The sequence below is a fragment of the Trifolium pratense genome, linkage group LG7, assembly GCF_020283565.1.
Source record: "Trifolium pratense cultivar HEN17-A07 linkage group LG7, ARS_RC_1.1, whole genome shotgun sequence".
Classification (NCBI taxonomy): domain Eukaryota; kingdom Viridiplantae; phylum Streptophyta; class Magnoliopsida; order Fabales; family Fabaceae; genus Trifolium; species Trifolium pratense.
This window is the reverse complement of record NC_060065.1, coordinates 47,733,484-47,750,828: the sequence shown is the minus strand read 5'-3', so window position 1 is coordinate 47,750,828 and position 17,345 is coordinate 47,733,484. Positions and strand designations below refer to the sequence as shown.

General features: G+C 29.2%; 2 protein-coding genes across 4 annotated transcripts; both read right to left on the bottom strand.

Annotated features, from left to right (window-relative positions):
• Positions 1-1,678: 1,678 nt before the first annotated feature.
• On the bottom strand, positions 1,679-2,281 carry LOC123896535 (uncharacterized histidine-rich protein DDB_G0274557-like). Its single transcript, XM_045946911.1, has one exon. It carries the CDS (start codon positions 2,279-2,281, stop codon positions 1,679-1,681), a length of 603 nt encoding a protein of 200 aa, XP_045802867.1.
• A 4,571-nt stretch (positions 2,282-6,852) lies between these two features.
• LOC123899585 (transcription factor TGA9-like) lies at positions 6,853-16,172 on the bottom strand. Of its 3 annotated transcripts, none has more exons than XM_045950754.1 (13): positions 15,892-16,113; positions 15,722-15,792; positions 15,473-15,561; positions 15,008-15,090; positions 14,322-14,486; positions 13,616-13,666; positions 13,453-13,512; positions 13,132-13,209; positions 12,963-13,011; positions 11,100-11,371; positions 9,611-9,832; positions 8,304-8,446; positions 6,853-7,175 (listed from the first exon to the last, which is right to left on the bottom strand). In XM_045950754.1, exons 3-13 carry the CDS (start codon positions 15,510-15,512, stop codon positions 7,088-7,090), a joined length of 1,251 nt encoding a protein of 416 aa, XP_045806710.1. In that variant the 5' UTR covers positions 15,513-15,561; positions 15,722-15,792; positions 15,892-16,113; the 3' UTR covers positions 6,853-7,087. The 3 variants fall into 3 exon arrangements, with proteins under 3 accessions (XP_045806710.1, XP_045806708.1, XP_045806707.1); XM_045950752.1 differs by having other exon boundaries at positions 6,854-7,175; positions 13,616-13,660; positions 15,651-15,792; positions 15,892-16,172; XM_045950751.1 differs by having other exon boundaries at positions 6,854-7,175; positions 15,651-15,792; positions 15,892-16,112.
• Between the last annotated feature and the right edge of the window lie 1,173 nt (positions 16,173-17,345).

Genomic DNA, 17,345 nt, shown 5'->3' with positions numbered 1-17,345 from the left:
AAATAATTAAATTAGTATTAATTTAATATTTCAAATACTTTATACAATATGATTTAAAAGATATTGTAAATTAAAATAAATTTAAGATATTTGGAATTTTTTTTTATTTCTTTTTAATAAAAGCAAGGTGAGCCTAGCAAGCTGAGGCACCACCAAAGGATAGATAAAAAAGAAAGAAGTCAAACTACAAAGAGGGGGCATAAACCAAACCCTCAAGCTAGCAAAATCTAAAAACAAGGAAGATCTAACTTATTTCTAGTATAGTCTTCCCTAATTGCATGAAGAATCTCAACCCACCAAACATAGTTTTGCAAAGATAGATTAAGATTGGCTAATTTATCTGCACAATGATTATCCTCCCAAAATACATGAGTGATTATAAAATTCATACTCAAAGTCTTCAACAAACAATTCTCCCAACGGTTTCATAAATTCCAAGGCACCATGTTAGGAGACTTAAAAGCTAAAATCGCAAGCTTTGAGTCACATTTCACCTACAAAGAATGCCAACCTCTATCAAAAGCAGCTTCTATGACACACATAACGCCAAAAAGCTATGCAGCAAAAGCATTAGAATTCCCAAGAAAATCAACAAAGCTTCCTAAATGCACACCGTGACAGTTTTTGAATAAATCACCACAAGCCGAAAGACCCAGACTACCATGAGCTGCACCATAGTATTATATTTAACTCAACCAACCAAAAGGAATGTGTCAGAGAACCCGGACTACCATGAGTTCTGACCCTTAAAAATTGAAAATATCCTAACTTTTTATAATCTAAAATATTTTTCGTTGGTATAAAAAGGCGTGGGTGTATTATAATTATTGATTTTACTCTATAATACTCCTAAGACGTGGTTAAGGAAGAACTCAATTACGCTAAAAAAATAAGAAAATTATATACGTTTGACGAACGTAATAATAATAAATTAAAGAAAAAAGTATTATGAACTTTTGAGAGAATATTGATTACTTCTAATCCTCTTTTCTTTTTCTATTTTAATTCTAGTCATCACCAATTTTTCCCTTCTTCGATTTAGTCTATCGGAGATGGGTGATTTATGGTCAATTCTGGCCTGAAATCATGCCTCCAAATTTTATTATTATTATCATTATTATTTTATAATAAATAAGTGTGATTTTCACATATTTGTGTATTTTGTTGTTCCGTCTTTGTGCGGCGTATTTTGGTTTCTTGTCTTTATGCAGTGTTCGTTTATTTCAGGTTGAATGACTAGTTTCGATCTAGTGCAGATCCAATCAATGTTGACTTTGATGTCATCAACGTTACATATCTGAAGACATTGATACTCCAGACACTTTAATATAGTCATATTTGTAGACTTATACAATTTTCCGTTTTATGTTATTAACATGGATGCTGAGAAGTTTGTTCGCAGATTTATCCTTTTTGTTTTTAGTGATTTTGAATTTGTATTATATCGATGTAGTCTATCAATTTGAATGAATGAATATCGTTTATTTTTAGTTAAAAAAAAGAGATGTAATCTTTTCTTTTGACGAATATAAATTTCAATAATTTGAAACTAAAAGAAGACGAAGAGTATTGGAGGGTAAAAAAGATAAGTATAATTTTATTTATTTTTTATTCATACAGAATCATTTATAAAATAAAGTCACTCCTTACTCATACAAGAATCATCTATAACATAAAATTACTCATGATTAGAAGATGGTTGTTGAACAGGAGAAGAGGTTGGAGATGATGGGTGATGGTGACGATGATGTCTTTTGTGAGTATGATCCAAAGGAAGAGAATCGATAAGGAAAGAAGATGGTGGCTGAACAGGGGCAGGTGTTGGGGTCGATGGGTGATGATGAGGATGATGTTTGTGGTGTTCATTGTGACGATGATCTAGACTGATAGATTGAATAGGGGAAGGAGATGGTGGTTGAACAGGGGCATGCGTTGGGGCTGATGGGTGGTGGTGATGATGATGTTTGTGGTGTTCATCGTGAGAATGATCTAGACGATCAAAGGATTGAATAAGTGAACGAGATGGTGGTTGAACAGGGGAAGGTGTTGGGGCGGATGGGTGATGGTGATGATCTTGGCGGGGTTCTTTGTGAAAATGATCTATACGAAGAGAGTGAATTTGGAAAGAAGATGGTGGTTGAACAGGGGCAGGGGTTGGAGCTAATGGGTGATGGTGATGATGTTGGTGGTGTTTTTTGTGGGAGTGATTAACCTCATTTGCAAACACTGTGAAAGAAATTACTTGAAGTAAGACTAATACTAAGATCAGGGCCTTGGCCATCTCACTATGGAAGACAAGGTAACCTAAAGAGGTGAAGATGTGATATTGATATCTTGTGAGTCTCCCAAATGAGTTTATATATAGGAGGATATGTCAAGAATCATTGTAAAGTTGTGATTTAAATTAGGTTAAAATGTTATTATTTAAGAGACTTATCAAAGTGGTTCTTCCTCTTTTCCTTATTAGAAACAAAAAATCAATTTTTAGATTCGTTAAGTAACTGATGTATCTGGTCTATAATATAGACTAAATACATCGGTTATTCAATGAATCTAAAAAGTGAAATCAAAGGTAAAGTTAATTAGAATATTTGAATGATTTTGACCCTTTTAGTTTTTTGACCAACTTTACTCTTCTATTTTTTTTTTTTTTGACTAAAACTTTTTTTTTGGTACATTGACTAAAACTTTTTTTTTTGGTACATTGACTAAAACTTTATTCCTTTACATTAATAAATAATATATTTAATGTCAAGAAGAGGGATTTAGATTCATCCAAGAGGAGTAATGTATTTTAATAATATATAAGGTATTAATTTTTTTTTTTGGACTAAAAATCATTTCTTTTTTGTTCATCTATAGATTATACATTTTATGCGTATCAAATATATATATATATATATATATATGGGGTTTTCTAACTTAGACCCTAGTTAGGTCTAAGTTAGCAAGGTGCACCTTTTCAATTGGACCAAAATACCCATTCTTTTAATTTTTGAAAGAATAGAGCAACAGGGGCATTTCTGTAATTTTACATAAAAAAAAAAAATAACAACACGCGCCCCACCTTCTTAAACAATTAATAGACGTGGATCCAGTGTCGCGCGCGTACGGAAGGACCATGGTTACAGACCGTTGATTTCCATCAGACAGCCAAGATGTGATCTCATTAAGACTGTCTGATCAATCAGACAGCCCAGATCATCCTGATCTATCAGATCATCCTGTCTGCGCCACACTAGATTATAAGCTGGAGAGAGAAAATTTTGCTTTTGAAAAAGGCAGCCACGTGTCAGCATATGAATGGGTCTGCGTGATTTTTTTCATTTTATACTTTAAACTCGATTATTTCGTCGTAAATTAATTTTTTATTTTTTATTTTTTATACCAAAATTCATAATTTTTTTTTCTCTACAAATAGAGACTTGGTTCGTTTGATTTGGACACCGAAAAAAAACGCAATTTTTCACTACTTTAAACTCGATTATTTCGTCGTAAATTAATTTTTTATTTTTTATTTTTTATACCAAAATTCATAATTTTTTTTTTCCTACAAATAGAGACTTGGTTCGTTTGATTTGGACACCGAAATCCTTCTGAAACCATTTATATGGTAGAATGGTTTCAGAGAGTTGTAATCTGAAACCATTTTGCTGGTAGAATGGTTTCAGTAAGTTGATTATTAGTTATTTGCTTCTGAAACCATTTAGCTTGTAGAATGGTTGCACATAGTTGTATTCTGAAACCATTTTACTGGTAGAATGGTTTCAGTGAGTAATTTATTAATTGTGTTTGCTTCTGAAACCATTTATCTGGTACAATGGTTTCAGAGAGTTGTAATCTGAAACCATTTTGCTGGTAGAATGGTTTCACATAGTTGTAATTTGAGACTTGCTTCTGAAACCATTTAATTGGTAGAATGGTTGCACATAGTTATATTCTGAAACCATTTTACTGGTAGAATGGTTTCAATGGGTAATTTATTAATTGTGTTTGCTTCTGAAACCATTTATCTGGTACAATGGTTTCAGAGAGTTGTAATCTGAAACCATTTTGCTGGTAGAATGGTTTCAGTAAGTTGATTATTAGTTATTTGCTTCTGAAACCATTTAGCTTGTAGAATGGTTGCACATAGTTGTATTCTGAAACCATTTTACTGGTAGAATGGTTTCAGTGAGTAATTTATTAATTGTGTTTGCTTCTGAAACCATTTATCTGGTAGAATGGTTTCAGAGAGTTGTAATCTGAAACCATTTTGCTGGTAAAATGGTTTCAGTAAGTTGATTATTAGTTATTTGCTTCTGAAACCATTTAGCTTGTAGAATGGTTTCAGAGATTTGTACTCCGAAACCATTTTTCTGGTAGAATGGTTTCAGTGAGTTGATGTAAGGTAGTGAAAAATGAGATTAAGGTAGTGAAAAATTGGGTTTTTTTTTCTGTGTCCAAATCAAACGAACCAAGTCTCTATTTGTAGAGAAAAAAAAATTATGAATTCTGGTATAAAAAATAAAAAATAAAAAATTAATTTACGACGAAATAATGAGATTAAGGTAGTGAAAAATGAGATTAAGGTAGTGAAAAATTGCGTTTTTTTTCGGTGTCCAAATCAAACGAACCAAGTCTCTATTTGTAGAGAAAAAAAAATTATGAATTTTGGTATAAAAATTAAAAAATAAAAAATTAATTTACGACGAAATAATCGAGTTTAAAGTATAAAATGAAAAAAAATTAACGCAGCCAATCAGCTTCTGACACGTGGCCTGCCTTTTTAAAAAGGTTTCTCTCTCCGCGATTGGGCTTCACCCACTCGCGCCTGTCGGCGCGTGTGGTGCACGCGCTTTGGTTTTGGCAAATAACAGCGTGACACGTGTCCTGGGGGGGGAAAAAGAAGTGGGGGGCGCGCGTAAAATTGCAGAAAATTACAGAAATGCCCCTGTTGCTCTATTCTTTCAAAAATTAAAAAAATGGGTATTTTTGTCCAACTCAAAAGGTGCACCTTGGTAACTTAGACCCAACTGGGTCTAAGTTAGCAGCCCCCTATATATATATATATATATATATATATATATATATATATATATATATATATATATGGGGAGGGATCAAATTACACCGGTGTAACATTTGAGTAATGTTACACCGCTCAATAACGCTTTAACGAATACAAATTTTATAAAATCCACCGTTGGATTGAAATCTTATATTGTATAGATCATCTATGTTGAATTGTATAAAAATCTAAAATCGTTTGATATGTTTTTGAGATAGATCAAGATTAACGGTATTCAATAAAAACACATAAACCATTAATCTTCATCGGTCTCAATAACATATCAAACGATTTTAGATTTTTGTAAAATTTAACATGGATGATCTATACGATATAAGCTTTCAATCCAACGGTGGATTTTGTAAAATTTGTATTCGTTAAATCGTTATTGAGCAGTGTAACATTACTCAAATGTTACACCGGTGTAATTTGATCCCTCCCCTATATATATATATATATAGGGGAGGGATCAAATTACACCGGTGTAACATTTGAGTAATGTTACACTGCTCAATAACGATTTAACGAATACAAATTTTACAAAATCCACCGTTGGATTGAAAGCTTATATCGTATAGATCATCCATGTTCAATTTTACAAAAATTTGAAATCGTTTGATATGTTATTGAGACCGATAAAGATTAACGCTTTATGTGTTTTTATTGAATACCGTTAAGCTTGATCATTCTCAATAACATATCAAATGATTTTAGATTTTTATAGAATTGAACATGAATGATATATATGATATAAACTTTTAATCCAACGGTGGATTTTGTAAAATTTGTATTCGTTGAAACGTTATTGAGCGGTGTAACATTACTCAAATGTTACACCGGTGTAATTTGATCCCTCCCCTATATATATATATATATATATATATATATATATATATATATATATATATTGATAAAAAAATATATCATTCTTTTATTCTTTTATTTTTTATAAGAAAAAATAGCACTTGTGCTTCAATTTTTTATATCCCTACACATATTGTGATCTTTCAATCATTTTTTTTTATATCTCTTGGTTTAAGTTTTCAAGAGAAGTGATATCTCTTGGTTTAGAGGCTCCTGTACAAGAGAGGTGATATCCATTGTTTGTGTTGAGAGTTATCAGTTGTAAAAGTTATTATTAGCTTATCCAGTTATAAAAATTTGGTTTAGTGAAATCTTAAGGTACTTTTCTTGGGGGACTGGAGTAGACCCTTTGTTTTTGACCGAACTAGTATAATTTCTTTATGTTTTTTCTTCTTTCCCTTTCATCTCTTTTATATTCCTTGCAAGTTATTTTCATTTTATTTACTTGTTTTCGGCAATTTTTTTTTTATACTTTCTTATTCTATTTAAACTTACTTACAAGCGCCTTATTTTATTTGATTAAATTTTTCAAGTGCTTATTTAAATTTTTTTGAGTACACAATTCACACCCCTCTTAATTGTTTGGAGTCACTTGTTCCCTCTCTATTCTCCAAATTGAGACAACCCTTTTTTACTTAAGTAAATTGCCACTAATTTGATTATTTTTTCTAGCTAGCATTTACTTTTCAAAAAAATATTTTCAAAGTTTTAAAATTCCCAAAATTTTATGAAATTGAATACTTTCGAGTCAATTTGTTCACAAATTCACGCAAATAAAATGAAATTTTAGTTTTTATTTTATAATTTAAAATACTGAACTTAAATTTGAACCATCTAATTTCGATCGAACTTAAATCTAAATACATGCAACCTTGATACAAGTTATTTGTTGCTTTGATAAGATATCCATATTATTTTTATGGATACTTTAATCTATATCTTGCAGGCACTTTTTTCATGAACTGTTTTTTCTATTTCTCTTTAGTTAAAGTTAGAGCTTCCTCATCATGCACATAATTAAAGCTCAATTTACATTTACAATAAAACATAAAGGCACTAGAACAGAGGATTGAAAAGAAAAATAAATAAATATTTTTTCCTAGATAACACTGACATTTTCTAAAGTAGTCCAAATAAATCAACTTTTTAGAGCTTAATTTAATTATATATCTATCAGAAATTGGAGAAATGATTCTGAGAAGGTTGAACCATTTGCATGTCTGTAGTTGTTTGGCATGAATTATCATCACTCATCATGGTCCTGTTTGAATATCCCAAAAGAAAATGGTTACAATGCAGATTAAAAAGAACTAATATTCTAATTAAATAGAAAACAAAAATTAAACATTAATTTTTTATATGAAAAATTTAAACATCATTTAATACATCTATATATATATAATTCCTAGATAGTTCTCCTACTATCTATCTTAACCCTAATCCACATCACTCATTTACATCCAATTAAATCACACAATAATGCCACATCACTTCCTTATATTATATCATTTTCATCTCTATTTTTTTTGTTTCCACATCACTTCCTTATATATTTTTTCAATATAATCAATATTATATCATTCTCATCTCTATTTTTTTTATATTATATCAGTCTCATAATAAATAATAAAGAATTATGCTTCTCCAATTATCCAAAAATTGATGTCACAAGATGTTACAATTTTCTACATTATTATTGAATTATACCTCTCCAATTATCCAAAAATTGATGTTGTGATATTACATTTTTCTACATTATTATAACATTTCTTAGTGACAATGAAGATGAACATGGTTGGATTCTCTTTCAATATTTATCCCATTTAAATGTCAACCGTTTTCATAGAAACAACAAAGAGTTTATAATTTAGTCACACAAAAAAAATACGAAGATATACATTATTGACTTAATTACATTATAATTTTAGAGAAGAGTGAAGGTTATGCAAAAAGTTAGGTTATGAGATTGAAATATATAATAACCATTATCATTATCATATTTCATTCAATTTTAGTGTGTCGCCTATGCGTTGCACTATTGCATTGGCTGGCACACCCCACCAAAAAAATAAATATATTTCATTCAATTTTGATGGTCCGTACTCATTCTCTATACATATAGGTATATATATTGGTTGGAGGAAGTGATAAGTACATCACTTTTATATTATTATTATTATTATTATTATTTTCATTTTATAATACTTATTGTTACAATTTATACAAATAATTTTTCAACATTATAATATAAAATACCACATAACACATGTGCATATAATGTGAAAAAGTGCATGTATATCTTAATAATAGTTCAATGAAATTAAAAGTACTACGCACTATTCTAACACTGAGAAATCAAAAACCTTAATTACGATGTATTTCAACTTACTCTCGTGGTCTTGATGCCCACAAAGAACTAAGGGCTCGAAGTCGTCCATAGTACTCTCCAATAACAAGAAAAGAGCGTGCCGCTTGACGAAGTGTGAGTAATCGACATAGTTGATGAAGAGTTTGTTGCCTCAAATTATCAGCCTTCAATTGAAAATTATGAATGTAAGATTTCATAAACAAGCAATGGGGGAAAATTATTAAAACCAAAACATAAAATAAAATTATGTGAGCAACTTTTAAAAAATGTAACTAATCAGTAATCACTAGCATTTAAAATTCTTATACTCTTAATTAGTAAATGTTAATAGCAAGTTAGTGATTGATGACTATCATAAAACCAACTTTTGACTGAAACATTTTAAGATGGAAATATTACATCAAACTTATTACCTAACTTTTTGAGGGACATGATTGAACATTGTGGGTGGCAAAGCAAAATCATATTCATATATATACTACTAATAAGCTAAAGTACTAGGTGATTAGCAACATAATTGGATAGATCGACGTGACTACAAAAGTAGTGGAGCTAATTTAAGATTAACATATCTAATTACTTTTATAATTAAATACAAAATGCCTTAACAAAAAAAAAATGCTAAAAAGTCATAAATAAAGAAAACAAGTTAAAAACAAAAATGTCAATAAGAATAAATCAAATAAGACAAATAAAAAGAAAGTTTGTATATTATATGAAAATGTTAGCTAGGTAAAAAAAGAAAGAAAATAAAGAGAAAAAAGAAAAGAAAATGTTAGCTAGGATATAACACCGTACATTTTACGGCACAATATATATATGCATGCCGATTCGGATCCTCAGCAACAACACCTTTAACTGCTGTGTTTGTTGCTGCATCCCGACCCTCCCTTTATTTAATCTAGCATTTGGTTCCATATTAATACATATTTCTTCAACCACATGTAATTATGTAATTAAATTGATACATTATTATTATTATTATTATGCGTTGTTATTATGAAGCGGGTATAATAAAAACTATGCATAATAACAACACGAAATAATAGTAGTGTATCAGTTTAATTACATGCGGCAGAAGTAATATGTATTAATATAAAATAAATGCTACATTAAAAGAAGGAATAAGATGCTACAACAAACACGGCAGAAGTGGGTGCTGTTACTGAGGATCCGAAATGATGCAATATTTTTCTAAAATAGACGAAATGACAAGTTTTAACCATTAGAAACTCACACACATTAAGTTCGGAGTTTGAACTTCGGTCATAACTAAGTACATAATAATAATAATAATATATGAATTAAACATTGGTTTAGTTATGTACCTGGCGAAGAAATCCTTCAAGATTAGAAAGTTTACCCATGGCAACAACCATTTGTTGAACACCATCAACAAGGGGTCCTCCAGCAATGGTATCAACAAGAGATTGTTGCAACTGATCAAGTCCTTGAGAGAGTGCTTCCTCTGCTTGCTGTGATGAATGTCTTAATCCATACATTCCCATTATTTGCTGCTCTGCTAGTGGCTCCAATTGTTGGATCAACATCTAATTAATAAGATCACCAAATTAATTATATCAACATTAGTAATTAACACAACATTATTAGTACTATTAACCATTTACAGTACTAACTTTAATGTTAATTAGTGTATAATTATTACTGTGTGCACCTACTATCCGTACAATTTAACTGTTACATTGGAACAGTAAATTTCTACTGCCACAACAGCTGACATATGACAACTTATTACTTATGAGAAAGTGACATTGTTCCAAAATGTATGAACTTTTTTGTTTTCAAGACAACAATCATTACTCCCTCCGGTCCTTATTATAAGGAACAATTTGGTAAAAACACACATACCAAGAAACCTTATCTTTCTTAATAAAAATTCTAAAATTTTACAATCTATTCCAAAACTAACCTTGGTGTATTAATTTATTCTTAGGGAATATGTCACTCTAATTAATGCATAACTTTGGAATGGACACAATTTAATAAGGGTAGAAATGGAATTGTAAGAATAAATTTAATGATTGTTTCTTATAAAAAGGACCAAATTTTTTTTCCAAATTGTTTCTTATAAAAAGGACCGGAGGGAGTATTTGTTTTCTAATTCTATACTACTATCTCTAATTAAAATTACTTTCATCACTTTCAAATTAATAAAAGATAATTTAGTAAAAAAATTACTCTATCTTTGTCATCTATTTTTATAACTTTTTAATCTATGTCAAATAATCAAATAGATCAATCATTTTAGTATGAAATGAGTAAACAATTTTAGTGTAACATATTTTCTTTAAATTTTATCATTTTATTAAACTTTTTATTTGAACCATTTTATCATTCCTTAATACCTTAATTTCTTAAATAATCTAATAAAATATTACAACTATTATTTTTATTTATATATAGATAAAAACTTAAAAACAAATATGTGAAAAATTTCAAATTCAAACCTCAATCCTATATATGTTATTCTCTATCAACTTAACTTATGTTATTGACACATATAACTTTTTTTATTTTTTTAAAAATAAAGTTATATTCTCGTTGCATACTTATATTATCGATATGCCACAAGTTCAAGACCCACAATCGATTCTAGCACAACTGAATCTGATTAATTGAGTTCACCACCACTTACGACTATTTGAACAATGATTATTTCAGTTATTCCCACGCTAAGTAAAATTGCAGATTGATGTTATAACATACAGTATACTCTCCTAATACTAGCAAATTATAAACTTTAAATGAAATTAATATATAAAAAAAGTGGTTAATTAATTATTATAATATAATTACCATGATAATTTCAGAGGGTCTAAAGCCACCAATCCAAAGAAAACAACGTTCAGCTTGAGAAGTCCAGATGCCATTAATAAGATGAAACACATCTGATTTAGCAGTGACACTCTTCACTCTAAATATTTGATCATAATGACATAAATACCCATCCACCATTACTCTCATTTCATTATCTGTTAACCCCGCTTCTAATCCGTTTCTTAACTCCGTTAATAAACGGTTGTCTTCTTCTAACCATCTTCCATATTCCATGTCAAACATTGCACCTCCTACAATTAATATTATTATTAGTAACTCATTATTAATTATAAATTTGAAAAATATTTTACATTTTTATATTTTGTCGGTTTATTTATTTGGTTACTAGTGCAATAATGTTGTTTGAATTGAATCAACAAAATTTATTTTCTTGTGCTTAAAAAAATGGATTAATCATAATAACATGTAATGCGTTTCCTTTTCTTAAAGTGCATTTTATGCACGTAATAATTCATGATTTTTTTATTTACTCACTTTTTTTTTTCTTTCCAAAAGCTGTGTTTGATACTAAAAAGAGTATAAGGATCCATTTAGATTAGCTTATTTTTGAGTATATGTAAAATAAATAAATTTTTATATATTATTGTAAGTTTTTTAAGTTAGTTTATGAGATAACAACTCATAAAATAGCTTATTTGTTAGTAAAAACTTATAAATTAAGATGAAAAATTATTTATTTGTATAAATTATTTTCATAAGCTTAGAAAGAAGCAAAATTCAAACAGACTCTAAATTATGTACAGTATCATAAAAGTTGTGTTTAAAACTACAAAATGATCAATTGTAGATTATTTTAATTTAGATTTAAATATACTTTTAGTTTCCTATTTTCATAAAATAAATTTTGATCTCCATTTTTAAAATCAACTTTTTGTTTTCAATTTTATTTTATTATGAATTTTCCACCATAATTGTTTTTTGCTCTCTTTTGCTGATGTATCAATTTTTTTTGTCGTATGAATATTAATTAACCAAAAGTGTTGCTATATAAGTGTTGGTTAATCAATAAGTCACATCAACAAAATGGAACAAAAACCAATTATGATGAAACATAAAAATAAAATAAAATTGAAAGACATAAATTATTCCAAATTTTAAAATAGGCACAAAATTTTATATTTTTGAAAATAGGAGAACTATATTTAATCCTTACATTTATCTTTTTATGTCATTAATATTTATGCAAAATCCAAAATAATTTGTTAAACAATGTGTATTTTTTGGGTACAAGTTAAACAATGTTATTTAAAAAATCATTCATGATAAAAAAAAATTTAAAAGCAACATTATTTAAACACACAAGATGCATATCTAGCCACTAAATAAAAATGTAATCTTATCATATAATTTTCTTTGAAGAAAAAAATATACTCAGTGGCACCCCTGAAAGTAGCATTTACATATATTTTATATATGTTAGAAAATGACATGCATTTGAATAGGATTACATTTTATATATTTTATCAAAGGTAATACTTTTGAACATAAAAATATATTAGCCTATTGTATTTTTATAATCAAACACGAGTTATTTATTCACATGTACATTATTTGTCATATTCAGAGACTTCTCTACTTTGAAATGAGCACCCAAAATCAAGTTTTGACTTTTACATGTCATTTAAAAAACCATTTATACTCCCAAAAATAATAAATAAATTACTGGTATATATGATGGTAAGTTTCTGAATATGACAAATTAGAAAATTTAAATACACTGAATTTAAGAACTCAACCAAAAAATTGACCCCCCCCCCCCCCCCCCCCCCCCCCCCCCCCCCCCCCCCCAAAAAAAAAAAAAGAATTGAAAAATAAACTCACCGGAGCTTATGTTGCCTCCAACACCACCATTCCAATCCATGAACATACCCTTTTAAATAATCAACAGTTAAATACTATAATCAGTAAAAGTAAACAAAATAATTTAAAACTATAGGAGTATATATTAATTAAAAAACTATAGCATTTGACTTTATAATATATATATAACCTGAGAGCGTGCTCTTTGAAGATCTTGTTCCAATTGTGCAAGCTTTAATCTACTTGACTCTAGTTGTTGCACATAAGCCTATAGGAAAATGCAATGAGTTTTTCACTATTTTTCTTAACAACTGTTACTCCGATTTTAAATATAAGTAAAATGAAAAATTAAGTTCATTAAATAAAACACATATTTAGACTTTATTTGATTCAGATACATGTTTTAATCAATAAACTTAAAAAAAAAAAAAATTTTTTTGCTTATATTCAAAATCGGCGAAATTATTTACATATATATGTACAGTATATGTATAGGACTTAGGACACTAACCTTTTTCCTTAGGCGACTTTTTCTTGCAGCTTCTCTGTTTTGTGCTAAACGTCTCAATGTCTAATAAGAATATCACAAAAAATTTACATTAGCTCATAAAAACATCAACATAACAAAAAAAAAAGTGACAAAAATGAAAAATTTGAACTTAAATATAAAATACCTTTGCATCAAGTGGCTTATCTGATGCTGAACCACCTCCCTTTTTCTGTAACAAAAAAAAAGACTCATAAATTTCACTAAAAAGCAAAACAAAATTTTAATCATAGAACACAAAATTTTAAGTATATATCAAAAATGTTACTACACTTTAAATTCAATCAAGAAAAAAAAAAGATGAAATAATAATATTAATGTGCTCACTGAATTTTGAGAATGTTGAAGTCCATTTGACCATTTTTCAAGAGGTATGTAATCATCTTCAATATGATATGGATAGCAAAAAGCATCATTTTCTCCCATTTTTTTTCCTTTCAAACTCAAAATTTTGACTTATGAGAAAGAAACACAAGTTTTCACTAAGAAGGGTTGGTCACTTTTTAATGTGTGTTGATAAGTACTTAAAAGATTCTCACTTTTGTTTTTTTGTTAGTACAATATACTTCTCTCTCTCTTTCTCTCTGTCTCTCTTTATCTCTCTATCATGTTTTCATGTCAGAAAATCGTTCAGGAATCAGGAAAACTCTCTGTTCTTTTGATTTTCTGAAAATCTGTTGGGATCTGTGCTGTTTTTATGTGAAACAAGAGATAGTACAAGTTGAAAACAGTAATAAAAAAAAGACTTAAACTTTTCCTTAGTTTTAGGGATATGGAAAGAGAAAAAAACTGAATGATTAAACACTTTAAGTAACAGTTTTTATGCTATTAACCTTTTCTTTTGTTACTGATTGATTCTGTTGCTGTAGCTGCAGATTCTCTTCATCAAATGAAGATGCTTTTTTACAACTTAATTGTGATGATTCTGATTCAAAAGGGTTCTCATTTTTGCTTGATAGTGCTGAATCACTGCTTTCCCCTCCTGATTTGTTCCCTCCCTGCATTAGACAAAACAAGCCTATTATGTTCAATTGTATTATTTTAAAGAATCGAACCGATAAGGGCTGAAAAAACATATATGTTATTAGACGTGAAAAGTTAGCTGCATAAAACTAGTTAGTATAACTAACTTTTTACGTCTAATTTAAATTATTTCATGTAACTCAATATCAAACATATTACTATGTTTTAGAAATTAATACAGGGTGCGATTCACGGCTCCCGGTTCAGCAGCAAGCACCAGTTTGACTTGGGGCGGCGGTGATTTAGTGGCATTAGGCGACAAAGTAGCTCTGTTACTTATTTCATTAGGAACCGTAGATTTTTGGGTACACGATAGGTTTGCCAGATTCATGGTGACTCACAGTTAAGTCACCGTAATTCTGATGCATTCACCGTAATATCAAAGAAACCCTGTATTAATTTCTAAAACACAATATTATGTCTGATATTGGAAACATAGGCTAAATCATATGATAAGCATAATTAAAATAGATTGGTCAAAGATAGAGTATAGTACTGTTGAGGATTGATGGAATCTCATTGGCCAAGAAGGGAACATTTCCAGTGTAGCAGAAGCAGCAGGTCTGGCTGTGAAAAAAGCTGTAAAGAATCACAAAACAAAAATCTGAGAAAATCAACCAAAATACACAAAAGGCTTCAATAAGCAATTATTAAAAAGAAAAGAAGAACCTAATCTAAATAACTTTATTTTTTGAGCAGTTATGGAGTGAGTAAAAATGATGCAAAAAGGGTAGTGAGGTTTCTATCTTTGTAACCCCACATCTTCCCATATCTATTGCCTCAGAATCATTATGGTATTGAAAATGGTAACCTCTCTATAGTATTATGATGCAATCTTTAGACATATTCAAAACTATTGCTTTTATTTTTTCTTTCTCTCTGCTTTTAGAAAGAGTTGGTTATGTTTATCTAATGTCAGAAAAAGAGGTATTAGATATAAATGGAAATTATAAAAACTTACATGCTTTTGTTTCATCATTTCTACTCTTAACTCCTTGCATAACTATTGCTTCTTCTAGCTCCCCAAAATCAAAACCAGATCCTTCATTCCTATAACAAACAAACAAACAAACAAACAAAAACATTAATTAAATTAATTAATTCAACTAGCTAGTACATAATTAATGAATTATTTATACATTAAGCTTGATGAAGAATTGTTAATCCTATGATGAATTCCATAATGAACATCATGAGTTGAATGTCCTGCCTCAGAAAAATCAAGCTCTCCTATTCTTTGACTTGCCATGCAATTCTTTTTTTAGACCATTCTTATGTATCCTATGAAAACAAAATTCAATTTACATTAACAAACAAAAAATAATCATGGTATATATAAACACATATATAGTCATGTGTGATTAATCTAATTTATGTTACCTCTATTTTGTGGAATTGTCAAAGTAAAAATCTAAAGTTGTAGGGTGTGACAAAAAGAGGGTCCAAGTCTTTTTCTTCAGATATGATCCTCTATGAAACTTTTTATATCTTTTATGGGGGGTGTCTATATCAATTTCTTTTCTCCTTCTCTATGAAGAAACCTTATTGATTAGTCTAAATCATACACTGTCCCTAGTTGAGTATATTTTGTATTAAGAAAAATCTTATTATGTAGCACACAAGATATTGTCCTAGAAAATAAATTGTCTCTGCCTCATTTTGGCCTTGTTGGGCTTCAAAGGTGGCTCAAATAAAAAATTAAATGATAGATATTTCGGTTCTTTATTCATTTGGTTCTGAGTTTTATCTCCGACCAATGAGTATGGAGAAAAATTTGTTGCAAAAGGTCAACCTCTTAAATGAATTTCAGTTACATCGAGAGAATTAATCTTTCCAGTTGCACGCGGAGGTTACCTCTAGTTTCAAAGAAATAAAATTAATTTGAATAAAAACAAAAAAAATGTTTTTTATTTTATTTTTTAATTATAAAATTTAAAGGTAGGGCCTATTGAAGGAACCCACTAGAATCATTGACTCCTACTACTCCACTCTCTCTCTTTTGTAACCGCCTGAAATTTCTTATTGGTTCTTTTTTGTGGGGCAAAATATGTACTATACTTTGTAAAAATAGTAAAATACAAATAAAACAAAATAATCCAAAAATAAAGAACTTTAGTCATGTAAGTATTTTTCATTTGGGAAATGGGAACACAATAAATTCAGTATGAGTTCAAGTTGAGTTTTCTTTCTCATTGAAGTTTGCAAAAAATAAGAGGAAGAAAATAGAAAGATAAAGTTGGATTTGTTACACATAGAAACAAAATATTTAGGCTCATTCATACCGTTTCAACAAAAACAATACTATACTATAGAATATAATAAACATAATAACCACTTTGTGTATTTAATCTTAATTCTTAGATGGATTTGTTTGGTATTATCAGCTTTGTTGATAGGTCAACATCCACTCTCTGTCTTCACCTAAACCATGCCACGTTAAGATTCGTTTCTCCTTATAGTAATGGAAATCTTGTTGCAGATAGCAATATGTTGTACATACATAGGGTCATCAAATACAAACACTTAGTATATTTATTTCATTTGTAAGTTTCTAATTATTATTTGTTGAATCTATCATTTATAATTACTCTAATGTTAATGTACATAATTTGTATATGACTATATTTGTGTAAATAGACATTTTAATCCTTAAAGTTGTAATAGTATACTTGATCAACTTAGTTCATCAAATATAACCTATTTTGTGTTGGTGTCGGTCGTGAATGTATGGTTGGCATGGCCGGTCGGCCTTGTGTTTTCTGTTGTTTCATTCTTGCTCGATAGTAGGTGGTTTCTGTTTTGCGTCGTTTCTTTTCTGCCTGATTATTGTTCGT

Excerpts from the sequence above, each read along its gene's own strand:
- LOC123896535 (XM_045946911.1), bottom strand. The coding sequence starts at position 2,281 with ATGGCCAAGGCCCTGATCTTAGTATTAGTCTTACTTCAAGTAATTTCT.
- LOC123899585 (XM_045950751.1), bottom strand. The coding sequence starts at position 15,760 with ATGGCAAGTCAAAGAATAGGAGAGCTTGATTTTTCTGAGGCAGGACAT. Across the intron at positions 15,562-15,650 it reads AATTCTTCATCAAGCTTAAT|GAATGAAGGATCTGGTTTTG; the intron begins GTATAAATAATT and ends TGTTTGTTATAG. Across the intron at positions 13,012-13,131 it reads TTCAAAGAGCACGCTCTCAG|GGTATGTTCATGGATTGGAA; the intron begins GTTATATATATA and ends ATTATTTAAAAG.